Source organism: Eretmochelys imbricata, chromosome 7, assembly GCF_965152235.1.
Source record: "Eretmochelys imbricata isolate rEreImb1 chromosome 7, rEreImb1.hap1, whole genome shotgun sequence".
NCBI lineage: Eukaryota > Metazoa > Chordata > Testudines > Cheloniidae > Eretmochelys > Eretmochelys imbricata.
This window is the reverse complement of record NC_135578.1, coordinates 89,962,760-89,984,588: the sequence shown is the minus strand read 5'-3', so window position 1 is coordinate 89,984,588 and position 21,829 is coordinate 89,962,760. Positions and strand designations below refer to the sequence as shown.

At 40.1% G+C, this 21,829-nt stretch overlaps 1 protein-coding gene across 1 annotated transcript in view; it reads left to right on the top strand.

Annotated features, from left to right (window-relative positions):
* LOC144267931 (putative neutral ceramidase C) overlaps window positions 1-21,829 on the top strand; it is a 34,976-nt gene that overhangs the window by 2,320 nt on the left and 10,827 nt on the right. The window contains exons 2-14 of the mRNA XM_077822375.1: window positions 781-854; window positions 3,712-3,861; window positions 4,895-5,071; window positions 5,569-5,696; window positions 6,911-6,988; window positions 9,574-9,694; window positions 11,889-12,014; window positions 12,878-12,964; window positions 16,967-17,071; window positions 17,196-17,277; window positions 17,913-18,028; window positions 19,703-19,797; window positions 20,496-20,535. Of these exons, the coding sequence (XP_077678501.1) occupies window positions 781-854; window positions 3,712-3,861; window positions 4,895-5,071; window positions 5,569-5,696; window positions 6,911-6,988; window positions 9,574-9,694; window positions 11,889-12,014; window positions 12,878-12,964; window positions 16,967-17,071; window positions 17,196-17,277; window positions 17,913-18,028; window positions 19,703-19,797; window positions 20,496-20,535 (1,379 nt within the window). The remainder of the gene's footprint in view (window positions 1-780; window positions 855-3,711; window positions 3,862-4,894; window positions 5,072-5,568; window positions 5,697-6,910; window positions 6,989-9,573; window positions 9,695-11,888; window positions 12,015-12,877; window positions 12,965-16,966; window positions 17,072-17,195; window positions 17,278-17,912; window positions 18,029-19,702; window positions 19,798-20,495; window positions 20,536-21,829) is intronic.

The window sequence follows — 21,829 nt, the reverse complement described above, 5'->3', positions numbered from 1 at the left end:
AGTAGGTGTGAAACACTGACTGCCGTGCCACTACCTCTCTTGGGATCTTGATGAAACTACCTGGGTTCCCATCCACTTCTTGTGAGGATGAATACGAAATTGAATAATGTAATCAGCAGAATAACCTCTGAGTTATTTATTTTGATGTTAAATTCAATTTAGTTTTCACTTTCCCCACATTTTCAGTTTTGATATTCAAAAGAGTTTTGCCCTGACAATGCAGAACTGCATCATAGAAGTTGTCAAGGACAAAGCTGTAAGTTTAGCATATTGAAGAAGCATCATTGAAAAAGAAATTATCCCATTATGGTTAGTGAGTTGGACTATATACATAGGCCTGGAACATATTTTTCAGCAACAGCCGTTAAAAAAGCTGGCAGAAGCTCTATGTGCATGTAAGAGTGAACTATGTTGACACAAACAGAATATTGATGGAGTTGAGAGGACTTGTTTCAAAGGTTAGTGTACAATGATTGTGAATTTTCTTCAGGCTATAAGTAGGACCATGGGTTGCCTGCTCTGAATGCAGGTATTTGAAACCCCATATACGCTACAGGAAGCTAGTTTTGATATCAGGTTCAAAGATGGTAAATCCCACAGCCATTTGGCAACCATAATATTAATGGGACTGCTCACCATACACAGCAGTTATAAATAACAGAAAATTTACCACATAATCCAGTTCCTCCTTGTTCAGTTTTGTGAGAAAAATGTGTCTGTTCATTTCTGATACGTTCATTGCATTCGTGTTTTCACTCATATTAACTCAAATCCCTTCAGCTGATGGTCCTAAAAACTACCTGATTGGTGTTGGTCGATCTGACTGCACTGGACTAGTTGCAGAAGTCCCTTTGGTATGTATAGGAACTTACTAAAGTATCTATGAAACATGTTATCTTAGTATTCTTTCATGTACCAAATCCCATGACTTGTATAGCACTGCTATACAGGATGTTTTCTTTACAAATAGAACTTTACTTTACATTTACATTACATGGGGCAGGATCACCCTTTGTTTTCAGTCTGTCAATCTGCATAGAATGAATGTCTCAAGGAACCATTCTTCAGAAAATTTGCTTGATGATTTTTTTTTTTTTTTGCTGCCCAGATATTTAAATACTGAATCACCAAGTATTAATTTTATTCAATGGTTGGTAGACAGAAAACGGAAAAATCAGATGGGAAATATTTTTTTTTATTTTAAAACTTACATAACTATATCATGAAAGCTGGTGAACATATACGCTGTATAAATGTAATACTCATGGGGTGTGTATGTGCATTGATAATTTTTTTACTGTATGCTATTCTAACTTACCCCTCCAAGCTCCCCTCCCGCAGCGCGCTGCATCCCCACTCCTCTGTCTCCCTCCAGGTGCTTCCTGCCTCCAAACAGCTGTTTGGAGGAGCTTAGTGCTTTCTAGGAGGGAGGGGAAGGAGCAGCGGGGAGCCGCGCGCTCGGGGAGGAGGCGGAGAAGAGGCAGGGCAGGGGCAGGGATTTGGGGAAGGGGGTGGAATAGGGGCAGGGAGGGGGCGGAGTTGGGGTAGGAACTTTGGGGAAGGGGTGGGCAGGGGCAGGGCCTCATGGAAGTGGTGCAGTGGGGGTGGATCCGGGAGGGCAGGCTTTTGTACCTTTATATGAAAAGGTATCAGTGATGCTGCCCTTGGGCCAATGTACTAGTCCTCATGTGGCTCTCATGGTGATTCAAGTTTGAGATCCCTGAGTTATGGGATACTTAATATTAGGGCTGTCAATTAATCACAGTTAACTCATGTGATTAACTCAAAAAAATTAATCGCGATTAATCGCACTGTTAAACAACAGAATACCAATTGAAATTTATTGAATATGTTTGGATGTTTTTCTACTTTTTCAAATATATTGATTACAATTACAATACAGAATACAAAGTGTACAGTGCTTGCTTTTTATTATTTTTTATTACAAAAATTCGCACTGTAAAAATGATAAAAGAAATAGTATTTTTCAATTCACCTCATGCGAGTATTGTAGTGCAATCTCTTTATTATGAAAGTGCAATTTACAAATCTAGTTTTTGTTACATAACTGCACTCAGAAACAAAACAATGTAAAACTTTAGAGCAGGGGTTCTCAAACTTGAGGTCGGGACCCCTCAGGGGGTCGTGAGGTTATTTTGTGGGGGGGTCACGAGCTGTCAGCTTTCACCCTAAACCCCACTTTGCCTCGAGCATTTATAATGGTGTTATATGTGTTTTTAATTCATAAGGGGGGGGGGTCACACTCAGAGCCTTGCTATGTGAAAGGGGTTACCAGTACAAAAGTTTGAGAATCACTGCTTTAGAGCCTACAAGTCCACTCAGTCCTACTTCTTGTTCAGCCAATCGCAAAGAGAAACAAGTTTGTTTACATTTATGGGAGATAATGCTGCCTGCTTCTTGTTTACAATGTCACCTGAAAGTGAGAACAGCACCAGTTGTAGCCGGTGTAGCATCAGATGTGTTAAAGATTCATATGCCTCTTTATGGTCCGGCTATCATTCCAGAGGGCATGCTTCCATGCTGATGATGCTCATTAAAAAAATAATGCATTAATTAAATTTGTGGCTGAACTCCTTGGGGGAGAATTGTATGTGTCCTGCTCTGTTTTACCCGCATTCTGCCATATATTTAATGTTTTAGCAGTCTCGGATGATGACCCAGCACATGTTGTTCATTTTAAGAACACTTTTGCTGCAAATTTGACAAAATGCAAAGAAGACCAATTTCTGAAGATAGCTACAGCACTCCACCCAAGATTTAAGAATCTGAAGTGCTTTCCAAAATCTGAGAGGGACAAGGTGTGCAGCATGCTTTCATTTTAAAAGAGCTACACTCTGATGTGGAAACTACAGAACCCGAATCACCAAAAAAGAAAATCAACCTTCTGCTAGTGACACCTGACTCAGATGATGGAAATGAACATGCGATGGTCTGCACTGCTTTGGATTGTTATCAAGTAGAATATGTCATCAGCATGGACGCATGTCCTCTAGAATGGTGGTTAAAGCATCAAGGGACATATGAATCTTTAGCTCATCTGGCATGTAAATATCTTGCAACGCCAGTTACAACAGTGCCATGCAAAATGTCTGTTCTCATGTTCAGGTGACATTGTAAACAAGAAGCAGGCAGCATTATCTTCTGCAAATGTAAACAAACTTATTTGAGCAATTGGCTGAACAAGAAGTAGGACTGATTGGGCTTGTAGGCTCTCAAGTTTTACATTGTTTTATTTTTGAATGCAGGTTTTTTTGGTACATAATTCTACATTTGTAAATTCAACTTTCATGATAAAGAGATTGCACTACAATCCTTGTATTAGGTGAACTGAAAAATACTATACCTTTTGTTTTTTACAGTGCAAATATTTGTAATAAAATAAATATAAAGTGAGCACTGAACACTTTGTATTCTGTTTTGTAATTGAAATCAGTATATTTGAAAATGTGTAAAACACCCAAAAATATTTAAATAAATGGTGTTCTATTATTAACAGCACAATTAATCATGATTAATTTTTTTAGTCTCTTGACAGCCCTACTTAATATATAACCTATACCATTCTGCTTTTAATGGTTAGCTGTAATTTGGGTCCTGTGATGATTTTGCATGGAGAAATATATGCAAGTGGAAATATGTATCAATAAATTAGTCAGTGTGGGGTTGGCCTAATGCTGTGTTCTGCCGCAGATGGGCTATGCCAATCCAGACCAGCTGGCTGGTGGAATTCTCTCTCGTCTATATAGTCGAGCTTTCATTGTGGCAGAGCCTGATGATTCCAAAAGAGTGGTGTTTGTTAGTGCTGACATAGGCATGGTGTCTCAAAGACTTAGGCTGGAGGTATGTGAATAAAATCAATTGTTCTTTCCTTTTTGTGTTAGGTTTATTATTATTAACAATAATAAAAATAAATATTGTCACACTTACCCCAATCAGGCTTGCAGCATCATTGTTTTAGATGCTATATAAACATGTAGGAAGAGGCACTCCTTGTCCCAAAGAGCTGACAGTTCTTTGATGGACAAGGAAGGGCTTTTATTATGTTTGTATTAGTGGAAAACTTAGCAACAGATCATGCCTGACAGTCCCCTGTAATATATGATTTCCAGTACTACTTAGTGGTGCTAACAGGTGTACAGAAATTCTGAAAATTTATTTAGAATAAAAATTTGTAAATCAAAAATGTATTTAATTGTTTTCTGTTTAGCTAACAGAATAGGTGGCTTCTAGATGATGTTTCAGTGCAGGTTATGCTACCTCTGGTAATTTAAATATGATGAGTCTCGTTTCAGCCAGAAGTTAAAATTGAGTATTTTAATCTCTCTTATGTCTCAGGCACCCAGATAACGTATGATACTTATTCTTGTTTGTGGTGCGCACTTGGTTGCCAAAGCACAGTGGCACATACTGTTTTCTTGCCTGTAGTGCCTTCTTGGTAGCCGGCGAGCTAGTGTGGGGTGAATATCATCAATTAAGTGTTCCTAATTTACATTCTTAGAAGATCAAACTGGTGAGAGTGTCAAGAAAGGGTGTATGGTGGGAAGAAATGGAAATCGTCTATGTAATTTTCATATGTCTTGTAATAATATATAAGACTGGCTATAAATAAACCAAAGCAGCCTTTATTTACTGGATTTAACAACTTCAAGGGTTCTTCACTGACTGGTCAGATACACTTCCAATTACTCAGTCATTAGTGGGTCAGGGAGAGCGTAGGAGGATGGATATGGGAAAGGAGGACTATGCTATTACCAGAAAAATAAAAAAAGAAAGAAACCCAGGATTATACATGTCTATTACTGCCTTGATGCAAGGACTGACTTTTCAGGCATGAGAGAAAAACACTCCGTAATTACTGCCTCCTTCCTTTTAGGTAATCAAGAAATTGAAGAGTAAATATGGGGAGCTATACAGACAAGACAATGTTATACTGAGTGGCACTCACACCCATTCAGGACCTGCAGGCTATTTCCAATATACTATCTTTTTGCTAACTAGCAAGGGACTTATCAAACCATCCCTTAATGCCCTTGTAAATGGGATTATAAAGGTAGGTGTTTTCAGTTAAATTTTCTCCGTAACATGTATGAACATGTATAGCAGGGATAACCTTTGTGTTATATTTTTATTTATTAGTATAGGAGTAGCCAAGAACTGTCATGGGGAGATTAGTTTTAGTGTTTCATGACATCATCATCTTATTTGTTGAAATATTTTAGATTTATCATGACCAACTTGGTCAGGTTAGCAAACAAAATGCTGCACTATTTCTTTATGAAGAGATGATTTAATATTACTTAAAATGTTAATTAAGTTTGACTGATATTAGCTGTTTTAATTTCTAAAGGATAACACTACATCAAATGTATATATAAAAAAAAGTGCAACAAGCAATAGCCGCAGATCATCTATTGTAGGTGTAATGATTCATCTTTCCTTGTCTGGACTTTTAGTAAGGTCCTTAGACAGAGAAGACTCAAACTTGCTTTCCATGTAGCACCTCTTCATTGTTACTGTACTGATTTTCCTTGCCTTTCTGCTTTTCAGAGCATTGATATAGCACACCAGAATATGAAAAAAGGAAGACTTTTTATCAATAAAGGTTTGGTAGAAAATTGCCAGATCAACAGAAGTCCTTACTCTTATCTTCAGAATCCAGAGTCTGAAAGAAACAGGTGAAGAAGAAGGGGGGAGCTGTAGCTCTTAAAAACAGGCATGAACTATTGTCAAAAAAATGATTGAAAAACTACATTTCTGTATGTCATCAAAGGCAAATCAGATGTGGAAATTGCCCTAACCTGGGAAATTCAGAGCCCGACTTTCCCCCTACCAGGGGATGATGGGATCTGGGAGTTTTTAGCAACAATAAAGTGCAGAAAACTGCAACTTTATGCTGATAGTAGCCAACGCCAGGTGGCTCATGCTTCACTTTTTTACTGTGCTCCTGAGAACATGTGCTGGTACCTCTGGTATCTTTCTGTATAGGGAATCTTCTACTGTAGATGGCCTCATGCTGGGTTTTTGAAATTAAATAAAGCATTCCAAGGTTAGCATTGTGGTCAGATACCACCCTCTTCCGATTGGAAGAACTACTATGTTTAAAAGAAACATTTGGGCATAATTACTGGCAGCTAAGAAATTAAACAGATTTACTGGGCCTGATTTTCAGTCACACAAGCCTCCTTTATGGCCCACTATCAGTGTAAAGAGGCCTTAAATGGGATCAAATAGCCCCTGAGAATACCCCCAGGGGAGGGCCTTCCTGACTGGGAAGGGATTCTAAACCAGCCCCACTCACAGCCCGTGGTGTTTCTAGGACATTGGGTCACACAACACTATATCTGTTCTCTGCTACCCATGGTCCATAGGAAGCCTCAAAATGCAGAGCATAAGTTACAGAGGCTCAGGGCTATTCTAAGGTTGCACTGGAGGCTGCCCCCCCAACCCCTGCAATTGCCACATAATATGGGATGCCCAAAGGGACCTACAAGTAATTTTTGTCACTCCCCATTCCATTCCTGCCCTGAGGGCAGAAAAGCAGTAACTGAGAATCTGGCCTCTGTGTTTCATTTAGAAAACATGCCACTCTTATAAATTCAAATTTTGGTTAGACGGTGACAAAAATGGAAGGCAATATCTACAGTCTTTGTAGAAAATAGTTTTATATCACAGCAAAATGAGAGTTCAGTTTTCTTCAGGCAGGCAGCATTTAATACAGAATGTGATTTTTGTCACTGAATTCAGCAGCATTTTACCATAGCGCCTTGTAAATATAGCAGCTGGAAACTGATGATCTCAATTCATTTTCTTGTTTGGCATATAACAGAATCATTTACAGATCATGATGTTGGTTGTGGCATTAAAGTGATTTCTCTGGTTTGTTGTCCAGGTATTCATCAAACACAGACAAAGAAATGGTGGTACTGAAGATGGTAGATATAAATGGACAGGAGCTAGGCCTTCTCAGGTACTGAATCCAAAAGTAAAATTCACTCTCAAACACTAAAATATAAACTGTGCCCCCAAACATGTCTTGTCTATTGACTGAGTTCTTTGTAGTCATCAAAAATGTCCATGATAACCTTTCTCCTTGAAGTCATTCATTCAAATCCCTCTCATAGACCAATGGCAGTGGGGGCTAAGGTAGCTTTAAGCCACCTTTGCACCCTACCCATTTAAGTTATGGCCACCTCCCCAGGCTGCCTCATGGCCTGCAGCACTGCCCCGGATCTCCTCAGGTCAAAATGCTGTGGCCCTGCCTCTGGCACACTCCCTACATCAAGGCTTGTGAAGGAGTCCGTGGAAAGCAGCCCTACAGCTGTCTTTCCCCCATAGCAACTGCACCAAGGGAATCCTCCCCTCGCTGGATACAGGGCTTTTAGGGTCACTTTATGCTACTCTGGCCCTTTTACCCAATGCAAAGCGGCTGGAGCAGGGGATGAGGATCTTTCTTCTTGAGTCTATTTCTATAAAATGCCCCATATATTGTGTAAAATATGCCATTGTCTCACTAAGGCCCTGACTTCATGTGCTGAGATATCATGTAAAATGGTGCATGTCAGTAACTCATTTTCTATTAAGCGATTTGAAGGGGAGTGTTTGGCTGTACAAAGTTCAGAAGTCAAGGCCAGGCAAACAAATAACAAAACTTGCAATACTTACCCAACTTTTGAACTTTCCCATTTAGCCCAGGGAATGAACAGCTGAGTGGGGACCAGCTCTGTCACAAGGGACCTGAAGCTTTATTGTGCAGGGGGATTTTTGTACCTCTTTTTTCACCCTGCTGCACACAGCTGTGCACTCTATAGGTGAGGGGGAAAGGTTTGTTACTTAGGCAGTTTGTAACATGGAATAAACCTTGTTATTTTGCAAGATTTTGTATGTATTCATATCACATGTCACAAAGTGCCATAAAACACCTCCTTGCATTAAACATCAGGGTGCAGACATATTAATAAACATTGCGAATTTATAATATATACCTCTTCACTACGTGAGACTGGTGGCAATTACTGAGCCTAAAGCTGAAAAACAATTTGCATTACAAACTCCTCTTTTATAGTTCTCCTAACTTTTCAAACCTTTCACCTTTTGAGTTGAACATTTCTGTGCTTGGTCCCTGCTTTTTCTTTCTTTCTGTGAGCAAAATTGCTTCAGCCACTTTTTAGTGACAAATGGGGACAAAGTGCACTTTCCCACTGTGACCAGCTTTTTTCTGTGGGAATAACTCCAAGAGTTGGCATGTAAACAGAGCTCGATGACCAGTATGTGCTTTTAAGTTTGGGGGGAAAAACTGAATCTAACAAAATTATGAATATTTGAAAATGAAGAAGTAAGCATGTGCAGTCAGACGTTCAAAGATGCAGTGAGCATATGACCACAGGTAGTGAAATACACAAGTGGACACTAGGGGCCTATTAGCTTTTAAGCAAGGGCAAGCCGATTTGCTCTGGGGAAAGAGGATGGCAAGCTGTGTCAATGAATGGCACATGGAGCTGACGTACTTTAAGCTTCCATGGGAAAACAATGGAAGTTTTTTCATGTACAATAAGAATTGTGCAATATAAACGTGCTAGCTGTGCCCTTAGAATCTGATCCAAAGTCCATTGGGGTCAATGAAAAGACTACCATGGACTGCAATGGCTTCGGATGAGACCTTTAGCCCGTCGTTCTATTCTTTGGCGAGCTGACTTCTGTTATAGAACAGGGAGCCTTTATTTTTTACACCTTTATTTTTTCCCTTAAAAAAAGAGAAGGAAATCAAATGCAAAAAACTGACTAAATTAATGATGTACTTCTAATTTCACAAAAGTCATGAAAGACAAAAGTTCAGGACGAAGCAACAAAAGTAATTTTGCCTCCTTGTTGGTACATTTTAGGATAGTTGTGTTACTGAGTGTGTGTGTAGCCCACAAACCTGAGACTTCGGAACCTTAGTACATGAGCCTCTATTGCATGAGCTAAAAGTTACATGGCTCTGAGCTAAGGCTGTAGCAGACCCATTAATTTCCAAGTGGTCTTGGTGCCACTAGAGGGGACAGAGCACCAAACCCAGAAGGTGTGTGGGTTACATGATCACAGGTTATTTTAGTTACTAGTATATCAAACCTAGTAAGAAATGATATTGTGCTATATCCTCAGCAGCCTGCAGCTTGGGGACTGGGGCCACATTACACCCTGATCCTCAAGCCATCAGGCACTGATCTATTCCTGAGAAGCAACTCACAGCAGCCTCAAGTTGGGCCAGCTGCACTGGTTCCCAAGGTCTCATGAATTTGGAGTACTCTTTGGTAGTAGGGAAAGAATGGACTTCCCCAAGCTTTTGAGCATGACAGCTGGCTGTAGCTAAAGTAGATTTTGATCAGATGTCTGTATTCAGGTGGAGGTTGAGAGATGGAGGAGGGAAGAGGGGGCAGCAACTCAACATTTGCTGATGTAGCTCCAAATAACTACCTGGCTCTTTTTCCCAAGAGGAAAGATACCAGTAGGTCAGCTATAACTAATATTAGTGAATGCATTTCCTTTAATATTTGTTTTCTGATTGTTTATTAGCTGGTTTGCAATTCATCCTGTCAGTATGAACAACACAAACCTTCTCGTAAATAGTGACAACGTGGGCTATGCATCTTACCTCTTTGAACAAGAGAAGAATAAAGGACTGCTTCCTGGAGAGGTTGGACTATGTTATGGCTATCCTGAGGAGTGGGGGATAAAACATAAATAAAAAAGGGCCAATAAAATATCTTTTATGGATAGATGCAGTCTCATTCAAACCGTGATCGTAAACTGCAGGACAAATACTGCAGATGCACAGTAAAGACATATCATACATTTTAGTATCTACTTTTTCCAATTATAGAAAAGAGAAATTACAAGGCAACTGCTGACTATGTATTGCTTCCCAAAATAGCAATTGACAACATTTATTTAGATTTCAAGGGACATTGCGATCTGATAAGATCCAAAATTTGATCTAGATTTTTTTTAAAAAACACAATTTTCTAATGACATTTGGTTCAATAGGAACTACTCACATGCATAAAGTTGAACACATGGGTAAGTGGGATTGGGGCTTTGTAGGATTGGGGCTTTGGTCAATTTCACTTTATCATTGGTTTCTATGCAGTTCCACTTTCTGGTTTTCACAGGTTCTTGGAATTCTGCAGTATTTGGAATTCAAAAACTGTAGGACCATATTATTTCTTTGAAAAGACAAGGTTTTAATTGAAATGTAAATATATATTTAAAATAGAAATGGGTGAACCTCATGTGTTCAGAGCCCTTTGGAACTATTTAAAAAGTTTTTTCTATTAGGTGAACAGCCGTAAAAAGCAAACCTGACAGAAGTGGTGCCCTATTTATATCCAGCATAGAATATAAATTCACTTCTTTTCCCTTAGAATTTTTCTATTCTATTACATTTCCCCCCTCACAATTGGAAAGCAAGCTAATACCCATTAGATAGAGTCCAACCTTTCAAACCAAAGATGTTTGAATGAGTTGGAAATTAGACAAAAAAAGTTTGCTCATACCTACATGAAAGCATTTCTTTTTGAGGTTAGATTTTATAAAAACGTTTATTAAACCCAAGACCCCAATCTTGCTGCCAAGGTTGCAGTGCTATTCTTACTCAAACTAGCTAGACCAAAGCAATCTTGGATATGTCTACATGTGCTGCAGTCATACCTCTGATTGCAGTGTAGACATACCCTAAATTGACATGTTATGGAGGGTGAGATATGCCATCTGTAAGGGCTTATGAGAAAAGTTAAGATGAATCAACTAAAGCTGTGAAACTAAAGCACGTTCAAAAGCTGTGTGGATGCTCTCATGCTAGAGTAAAGTGACCTTAAATGAAAGCATCAACACAAAGTTTTAATGCACTTTAACTTACGCACGTTAGCATCACAACTTTAGTTAATTCATCTTCACTTCCTTAACTAAGAGGTGAATACTGCATGTGATGAATTAGGTTACATTGTATAAATGTGTAATCTGTCCTTGATCACCCATTCAGTTTGCTACCTTTAATGCTAACTTCTTCTGTCTGTTTCTGTGCTCAGTGGCTCACTCAAATCATCAGAACAGAGAATGTTTTAAGCTAATCATCAGCTAAATCTGTCAGTAGAAATCATAGTGAAAAACAAGAGGTAGAATGGGAAAGTCAAACAAAAGTGACGGCAAGGATTGCTAGAATTCAATATCTATAAATAAGAATTTACAAGACATTGGGCTAAGTCACTTAACCACTTGTGCCTCAGTTTCCTCATCTGTAAAATGGGAATATCAATACTTAATTATCTCTAAATTGCTGAGATGTGTGAAAGATTAATGTAAAGTGCTTTGTGCTCAGGCGAAAGAGAGATATAAATTCAAGGTAATGACCTTAAGTTTCTATTTGAAATATTTAAAAAATCCTTACTGCAAAAAACGTAGGGCCTACATTTTCAAAAGTAATGGTTTTTAGGCGCTGAAGGTTTTGAATGCCCAACTTGAGGCACTGACTTAGGGGGCTAGGTGCTCAGCATATTCCTGAGAATCAGGTTCCTTTAACGTAAGTCAAGTTGGGCACCCAAAAATTCAGTCACCCAGAGCTACTAGTCACTTTTGAAAACTTCACCAATGTCCTATCACTGCCAACTGTATATGATATCAGTGATGATATGATTTTGCACATGTTGTTTGCAGTCCTAGGGAAATTTACACAAGCAGTTTGTTATTTTGGCAGTTTATGTTTATTTCACATCTTTGTATTACATGACGGGATTTTTTTTATTGAAACACCAGTATACATCTGATGTCCGGAGGTTGATGGCAATCAGTGCAAGAGACAGCAAAAGCCATAACACTTTATTTTCTTTTGGCAGGGATCTTTTGTAGCAGCCTTTGCATCATCCAACCTGGGAGATGTATCACCCAATATCAAAGGCCCATACTGCATAAACACGGGAGAGTCATGTGATAATCCCAACAGTTACTGTTCAGTCGGTGGGGTAGGTATATATCATTTTAAGGTAGATTTTAAGTATGGAATTGCAAATATAGGGCCAGATTGTGGTCCACCCTGCTGTAAAAGGATGTAAAGTGCTCCTGTACTGGTTACCCATATGGGCAGCCTCCTTGGGGCTGCCACTTACTCATCCTGTACAGCAGGGGTCTCCAAACTTTTTGGATCGCGCACCCCCAAAGCCAGCTCTAAGGAAGCGCAAAAAAAAAAAGGTAAGAAAAAAAGAGAGAGCTGCCACCGAAGACTCAAAGGTCCAGGAGCGCTGCTGCCCCCATGCCAGCAGCGCTCCTTCGGTGGCACGCCTCCTGCTGCGCACCCCCAGGGATGGCCTCGCGTGTCCCCCGCGGGGCGCGTGCCCCACTTTGGGGGCCACTGCTGTACAGAGTTGCTAGCATGCTGGGGGGATGTACACTGTGCCATGGGTAAAATGCTGATTTCAGGGAGGCAGATTACGGACTTTCAATATGCAGCTGGACTACAATACAAAATCTCTGGGAAGTTTGGGTAAAGCATAAAATCAATATAATATTACAGTAAATAGCAGAGGATACTGCTCAAATCCTCCATATTTGAACTTACTGCAAGTTGCCAAAGAAATTCCAGTCTTCCATGAAAGTCAGCACTGGTGTGCTCAGAAACCACAGATCTTGCCACAGAATTTAGTTCCAGTTTATAAAACAGTACCTGGTGCATGGATTAGTTTGTGTTCTAAAAGCAAAGATTTTTTCATGAAAGTGATCACAATAATTTGTGCCCTCATTCACAGAACAATAAAAGCTTGATATTGCTAGAAGGATGTCTTCTCCATTTACATTTGTTTAATTATTTGCTTTAAAAAATCCTTAACAGGCTAAAATGTGCATGGCTGCAGGTCCTGGCAGTGATATGATTGAAAGTACAAAAATTATAGGACAAAATCTCTATTTGAAAGCAAAGGTAAGTTAAACTGGGCTCTTTTTACTTGTGTATTCAAATGCAATTATTGGAAAAGCCAGTAAACATTTTCTTTATGACAAGTGAATTTCTGAAATTTATTTTGCTAGAGATATTCTCAAAACATGTGGGTCAAGGCTGCAGGCCTACAGCTGTGCACTTAGATCCATATTTATGTATCTAAGTAAAAGTTGTCGGAAGTTCAAAACAGTCACATTTTTATTTAGGTACCCAATTTTAGGCACCAGCATTTGAAAATGCTATCTTTTTATCTTAGCCTCTCTGTTCCTCACTGTACATTTCTGTAAAATGTGGATGATACCTACCTACCCCACAGAGAAGGTGTGACAGTTAAGTAGTAATGTTTGCAAAGAGCTGTCTAGGTCCCCAAACTCACAAGTGCACATGACCCTTTCACATAGCCTTTCAGTGTTTTGGGTTCCTCAGAACCTCAGCTTATCTGGAATCAGGGCTCCCTGGGGGGCAAGTGGGGCAATTTGTGCCAGGCCCCGGGCCCCGCAGACAGGGCAGGGGCAATTTCGGCTGCAATTCGGATCTTTTAGTCCCTCTCTTCCTCAGCGGCGGCACTTCAGCGGCAGCTCAATCGCTCCACTTCAGTATTCTGTGGCAATTCAGCAGCAGGTCTTCCTGTCCTCTTCTTTCTTTGGCGGCACGACTTGGGTCTTTCTTTCTTTTTTTTTTCTGCCGCTTGGGGAGGCAAAACTGACTTTTTTTATGGAAGGGGCCCCCGAAATTGCTTTGCCTCAGGTCCCCTGAATCCTCTGGGCGGCACTGTCTGGAATATCAGTCCTGGCAAAATTCTTCCAAAATCTGATAACTGGGCACATATGTCATCATAAGTAGCTGGGCTCTACTTCTGCCACAGAAGCTAGGGAACAGAACCAAAAGGTTCACCTTTCCCCACACTTTACATAAATTATTATCATTATTATTATTTTTACACCAGCTAGTAGAGGCAAACCTTTTCCTACAGGAATTGCATTATATATGTATGTATGTATTTATTAATTGCATTGTGATAGCTATGACCTGGGAACCTCTTGATGCCAATTTGCAGCGGGCACTGGGTTGCACAGGGTTTTGCAAGTATCTCCTGAATCAGAAGTATAATAATTCACTAAAGAGTAGCAAAAGGTAGTAGCCCACTAGTCATCGCAATCACTGCAAAAGGTACGCATGCATAATATGTAAGAAGGTATGTGTCCATACTGAAAATTATATTATTGAGGCTGGTAACCAAGAGTAACAGACCTCAGGGGTGTTCTTTTCAGGCAGATGGTAACAGATGCTTATCTCCCTGTCTGGTAATTGTGCAGTGCGTATTGTCTTGCCTCACAATGCATGACAATTTGCATACTGAGCCTGAGGCTAATCAGGAGATTATGATAGTGACAGGAGAAAAAAGCCATAGGAAAAAACAACCAGCAACCAGTGGATTGATCTGATATATCTAAGGGTACCAAGACACACCCAGAATCCTTCACCTAGGAGACAAGTTGACTGTATGTCTTGCCTCATAAAAAAGGAATCTCAGCCTGCTTGGCTGGAAAGTGCTGGTGAGCGATACTTTATTAGACAAGAGAGTAACTTGTTAATTAAGCCTAGTCTCTAGAATGTGTGTTATGGTTTTATTTTGTATGTAATCATTTGTTTCCAATACTTGTTATCACTTGAATCTTTATACTTTGTTAATTAAACTTTTACTTGTTTTCATTATAAACTAAGTGCTGTATTTTATGTGGAACAGAGATCTGAGGTGTAACTGATAAGCTGGGGCATATTGTTCCTCTGGGAGCAGCTGATCCATGAATACTGTGAGTGCCCAGTGGAACAGGGGCTAGACATTCCAGGGAGATGCTCCGAGGGCTTAGGGGTTGGAGAATGCCTATTCATAACCTGTAGTGAGTGAGTGGGGCCTGTGTAGGCTTAGGGGGAGTGCTTGGGTTGCCTCTAGCCAGTGGACTCCTAGCTGGCATAGACAAAGCTTCCTCATGCTAAGGTGCCTCGCAACCCTGGGTGCTCCTGGGAAGCATCACAGTAATGTTCAAAGGCCCAGTCAAGATAGAGACCTCACCATGATGCTAGGTGGTGTGGGTGGCATAAGAATCAATATACAATAGCCTCTGTAGACTAGATCTATGTTGTGCACTGTAATATGTCAGAACACAATAAATATAGGCCTTCTCCACTTCATAGCTAGACATGCCCCAAAATGCTTTTCTTTCCTGAAAGAGAAACCCAAGGAAGCCACAGATTTCATTTTTCTTCTAACCTTAAACGGATTCTCCTTTATCCATACTATCTATTTTAATGTTTGTCAAGGGCAGCAGAGGAGGAAGTGCAATACCTTTGCGCTTGGAGATTTCAGTGTCAGCAGCTTGCAGGGTCTGGAACAGATTCAGTGAATTAATGACAACAGCAGACTTGATTATAGCAGTTTTCTTTTTAATTGCCATTTTTGAGTGTTTGCAATAGAATTGCTCTAAAATGACAGTGATTTGTAGGTTAGTGGATATTCTAGTCTAATAGTGCATTAGGGACTTGCATGTGTATCTAATTTAGAGGGAAATGCTTTTTCCATATATGACCTTTGTGGGTGGTGGTACTGTTGGATTTCAAAATATACATACCATAGTAAAATGATACTTTACATAGTTACATGAAATGTTACCAAATCTGTGTAACTTCTATTAATACTTCATATGTACTAGTTCTATGAACTATGAAAATTACTTATTATGGAAGATACCTTTTAATGAACAATTATAAATTAATTGTGAATTTAAATAAAGGAAATTATATCTTTGAATTATGAATATCTAATGATCAAACTAGAATCGAAGAATTGGGAAAAGTGTTTTCAAGCAGGTACATTTCCGCAAGAAGAGGGTCATCTAGGTTGGTGTTAAGATGAGAGAAACAAAAAAAACTTCTACTATAAAATTTGATGAGGCAACTTCTGTTCCTTAATGTTAGTCATTCCTTTTTGTTACTAACTTTATAGAATATCTTCACAAGAGCTTTTCCAGGTACTTGCGTGAGCTGTGCAACTTGTTTCATTTTGTATAATCTTTCTCTACTCCCTATTTGATATTTGAAGCCCTAATTTAATTTTGAAACTGCAATTCGGAGGTTCTGGATTGGTGGACTGCTGAAGGTCCACAGAAAACTTGCTGCACACCTAGTGCTAATCTTTCTCCTTATTTCCGCCTGATAAATGGTATGCAAGGCAGATACAAATATTATTCTTCCCTGTAAGCAATAGCTGTAGTTGCCATAGAGATGTTATGTGCTCAGGAATGGGAAAGGAGATGGTCTCTGCAACTGGGAAAAAGAAGGGGAGGTGATCCCTGAGGACACTCTCTCTATTGAGGTATGGCCCACATTGCAAAAAGTTAGAGAACTCCAGTTCCAGTTAACTTATTTTTGGACAGTTGCTGTCGGACACCCTCTTGAGTTACTCATTCATGGAGGAGAAAAGTGAGGTTGGTGTGAGTGACCATCTGCCTATTGCTTATAGGCAAAGTCACTGATGGAATCCTCTGCTCATGGGTCACAGAAAACCCGATGAAAAAGCTGAAAAAGGTCCCACTAAAGGCTCCTTCGAACACTACTCAGAGAGGTAATACTTAACAACAGAGAGGGTGTGCAAAGAGTGGCCCCAGATAGATAGGGATGGTAGGGCATTGTTTATGCCCTAAGCAATGTCTGATAGTTTGGGAAGGATTTGGCTAACAAAGCACTAGCCTCTGTAACTAACCCACATCACAGAAACATGTTCTCAAAGATTTAAGCACATCATTTCTTCTACCTGAGGGACTAACGGCTTCCACCTGCTCCCAAGGAAGCTGAGATTGTATTAAAATAGTTCATATTTGTCTTGCATCTGTTTTTAACAGGTTCTTTGTGGTTCTATTTCAATAAAATATATTCTTTAGTTTTTGCACCCAGTGTTAATCAGTATAATATGTGTCTGTGTTTTAGGAACTGTATACTTCAGCTTCCCAGGAGGTAACAGGACCTCTCCATTCAGCTCACCAGTGGGTGAACATGAGTGATGTCACTGTCCAGCTCAATGCAACCCATACAGTAAGTACTGGGAATTTTCCTGCCTGTAGATAGGGAATCCTCATTAGAATATTCCAGGTAGAATTGTTGTGGTTTTACATCTGATATACTGTATACAATCTAATTTTAAAATACTTTTATTAAGGGTAAAACATGTAAACCAGCCCTGGGCTACAGCTTTGCAGCAGGTACTATTGATGGAGTGGGATTCTTAAATTTCACACAAGGTAAGCAGAAGAACAGAGTCTGCAGATCTTGTTCACTGAGGTTTATTGTTTATGTGGCAATAATGCTCTCGGTCTTGTTCATGGAACTGTGCAAACACAGTCCCTGCCTCAGATAGCTTACAGTCTTAAAAATACAGACAAAGAGTGGGTGATAGGGATACAATGTATAAGGAAAGTGGCGAAGGTGAGAATTGGAACATGTCTTTTTACTTCCTCATTCATTCTTTATTTACAAATCTATCCCTAATTGCCCCCCTACACAACTATTGTTAGAGCTTTTATTTGATATTTTAAAAATCTTCCTTTATTTGCTCCCTCTTGCCATTAGTTCCCAATCCAGTGAGGAGGACGGTCCTTTCTATTTCTGTAATTCAGGGTCACTACCCATATAGTATGGTCACAGCCATGTTCGAAATGCTGATTGGTTAGAGCTGGAATATTTAAAGCAAACTATGGGAGTTAGGTGTCCAAAATCCCATTTTAAGATGAATGGATTCAAATCCCCTAAACTCCCCTGAAAATCCTAGCCTAGATACGTAGATACTTTGAGGAAATGCAGGTGAGGAATTAGACTTTGTCAAATATACACTGAGAAAAACTGAAGAAATTGTATTAAAAGAGGTTTCTACTTACAGGTTCACTAGAAGGCCAGCCGTTCTGGGAAATTGTTCATAACCAGCTGCTTGGAGAACCGTCCAATGAAACAAAAGAGTGCCACAAACCTAAGCCTATCCTTTTAAATACTGGAGAGGTAGAGTGTGTTAGTGTATATCACTCTGAGCACAGCTAACGCTTAACTATGCTGGATTTTCCTGCCGAGAGAAAGGATATCCATTTCATTCCCGCCATAATTAAACTAATGATGCAGAAGTAAAGGCAATGAATGGTCGTATGACACTAATATTTTAAAGGGAATCTTACTTTAAAAGACATGAAAAGGAACACAAATATATGCTTATCAATACTCTGAAAAAGCACTAAAAGAGACAGGGTTTTTATTAGGAGAGAAGCATGATCTTCCATACATTCTTATTGTAGAACTTAAAAAAGGGGGAAAAGACATTCATGCTTCATAATGAAGGAGACATGTCTTTGTGATAAAATACAGTGCAGAAAATGTTCGAGAATGTTTGTCCTTATATAAAGATTACTACTGTGATGCTAGAAAGGGCAGTTTGATCTTTGGTTACCTGCCAAAATATATAATTTCATGGTAGAAGAGTTTTTGACTTGTGGAAATGTCTGATGAGAAATTTTGGACTAAAAGGGCAATGACATTAGAATTTTAAACCTTGTGGCTTGGGTAGCATGTCAAAGTTCTGGAATATTTAATTATATAAATGTAATTATATATTTGTAGCTCCAGTTACAAAAAATGGATAGAAAATAACAAAATGGGATTTGTTCTGAAAAAATGTAATCTGGAAAAATCAATCTAAAAAGAGCTCATCTATACTGTAATGCCAAGGAAGTAGTCTTAGAGCTGGAATGAGAGTGAACATTAAATTAAAGATAGGGAAAGATTTCAAAAGTGCCTGAGTGAATTATGATCTTTAATCCCATTTTCAAAAGAGGCTTAGACATCTTACTGAAAGCAAATAGGGTTTAGGCTCCTAAATCACTTGGGGGCTTTTGAAAATTTTACTCATGATCTTGAAATATGATTTGGTGTTTTTTTTAAAACAATATCTTTTTGAGCTGCCAGTTCCTAGGCATCATGTTGTTTTCACCAGAGTGCTCATGGCTCCTTTCTCTACGGTGTTGTTAGACTGCACCAAGAATGTTTCATACAGTTCTAGGCAGCTCATTACCAGAAAGATAGTAACAAAGTGTTTAAATCCATGGAGGTATTGACCCATGGAGCACAAGGTAAAAGAACTAACTATAGACGAGCCAAATGCCAACTGAGGAGTGATATGATCACTGCCTACAAGTATCTGAAAGAGAGAGGAATTATTTAAAGCAGGTCAAGTAGATAAATCAGAAGTAATGGGATAAAGTTAAACACAGGAAAATTTCGAATCAAATCATTCTTAATGGTGACATCTGTGAGATTGTGGAATAATGTCCCAAGAGAAGGGAATGAAAACCCATTGCTTCAGTCATTTAGAACTGAACAGAACAAAGCATTTAAGAACATAGGATAGGGAAGAGTGTTGCATGGGCATTTAGGCAGACTAGATAATACAATAGGTTTCTTCCGTTCCTAATGAATATGGTTCTGGTTGAATGATTTAATGCACGGGTAGCCCAGAAGATAAAGTGAGACAAAGCATTAATTTTCTACAGACCAATGTAAATTTCTTACAAAAATAAATGTTTGCATCACTATTTTTATGAATATGGAAAGAACAAAACCAGATTGTATCTCATGGTCCTTATTTAAAAAAATGTAACACTATATTCTTTTTTTTCTTCTTCCAAGATTTCATTCCCTTATCCATGGCACCCTGAAATAGTTGATGTTCAGCTTTTTACCATTGGGTCCTTGGCAATCGTCGCTTTACCAGGAGAGCTGACGTATGTACTATTTTTACTCTTATTTTGTGTAACAAAGCAGACAGTTTTTATATCTAAAGAACGCATAGTACTTGTGTATGCATATTTTTTATGGAAGGGATATAAAGCCAGAAACTACCTTATCACTGGTACAATGTGATATGCAGCCACTGTATGTCAATGTCCATCCTAATGTTCTAACGCAGGTGCATTTTTGTGTGTGTGAGTGTGCGTGCAGTCTTTAACTGGACACATGGGGATTCCCTCTTCCCTGTTTTTAGACCAGCAGTTGCTGATCTATAGTTGAGGTTGAAACTGGCTTCCCATTCTTATAGCTGATCAACTTTTTTGACAGAACCATTTTCCATCAGAAAATGTAGTTTCAATTCAATGGACAAAATTAGGAAAATTCTAGACATCAGCCAGGGCCTGCATGATATCACATGTAGCCGATCAATTATTTATAGTCTCTTTTCCACATAGTGATGGTGATTTCTAAATGCCAAACTGTTGTAAAGGGGTGGGTTCTTTTATTGGCTCTAACTATTCAGATAATTCAGGTGAGATTCAGCTGAGCATCCAGGTTTTGGGAGCCTTGTGTGATCCAAACCTTTCCTACTGATGCTCGTCCACAGTCATTCCAACTCACCTTGCACTTCAGTATATCACACTTTCTCTACATTACTGGAGTTTAACATTACTATCATAATACTTCACAGGACAATGTCTGGACGGAGACTACGAGAAGCTGTTAAAAGTGTAAGTTACTGGCTAAAAACTTGAAGAGAACTTTTCTAGACAGCAGAGTTTATGGAACCTTTATTTTCTTGAGTCTATCATCTTTCTCTTGCCTCATACCGATATTGTTCCTTGGGGTGTAGCTGGAAGGTGTAATTTCCTACTTGAGTAGACCTACCCTCTCAAGCTGTGATTGACCTAGTGCACAAAAAATAGAAATGTAGCTGCAGCAGCGTGAGTAGTGGGATTGACTAACTGCCCGAGTACATACCTAGAGTTTTAGATGAGATTGTACTCAGGGCGGCTGGCCCCTCCTGTCACTAGCAACGTGGTGGCTAGTCTTCTGTTTTTAGCATGCTAGATCCCATTGAACTAGTGTAGGTGTGTCTTCTGAAGCTGGAGCTTACATCTCCAGCTCCAGTGTAGACGTACTCTTGGTCTCACATATTATGAAGGTATTTTTTTAAAATTAGTTGTGTATCTAATACAGGGGCAGGCAAACTTTTTGGCCTGAGGGCTGCATCGGGTTTCAGAAACTGTATGGAGGGCTGGTTAGGGGAGGCTGTGCCTCCCCAAACAGCCAGGTGTGGCTCGGCCCCCGCCCCCTATCCGACCCCCCCCTGCTTCTTTCCCCCTGACAGCCCCCCCGGGACTCCTGTCCCATCCAACTCTCCTTGTTCCCTGACAGCCCCCCGAGACCCCTGCCCCCATTCAACCCCTGTGTTCCCTACCCTCTGACTGCCCTGCCCCCTATCCACACCCCCACTCCCTGAACACCACCCGAAACTCCCCTGCCCTCTATCCAACCTCCCCGCTCCCTGCCCCCTTACAACGCTGCCTGGAGGATTGGTGGCTGGTGGCACTACAGCCGTACCACCCGGCTGGAGCCAGCCACACCACCGCACAACACAGAGCAGCGGGTCAGGCCGGGCTCTGCCCCAGCTTGCAGCCCCGCCGCCCAGAGCATTGTGCTGGTGGCGCAGTGAGCTGAGGCTGCGGGGGAGGGAGGACAGCAGGGGAGGGGCCGGGGGCTAGCCTCCCGGGTGAGGAGCTCAGGGGCCAGGCAGGAGGGTCCCACGGGCCAGATTGCCCACCTCTGATCTAATACCTATCTATCAATCAGCATACCCCACCTCCCAGTATGGCAATAAATAAGGCCACCCAAACAAACATGGGTGAAATCCTGGCCCCACTGATATTAATGGGAATTTTGCTATTGATTTCACTAGAGCCAAAATTTCACCCACTAACTCTATCAGTGTGGTGCCACCATGAGAATGATTAGAAACACTGTGAAAATCATAACATTATCCAT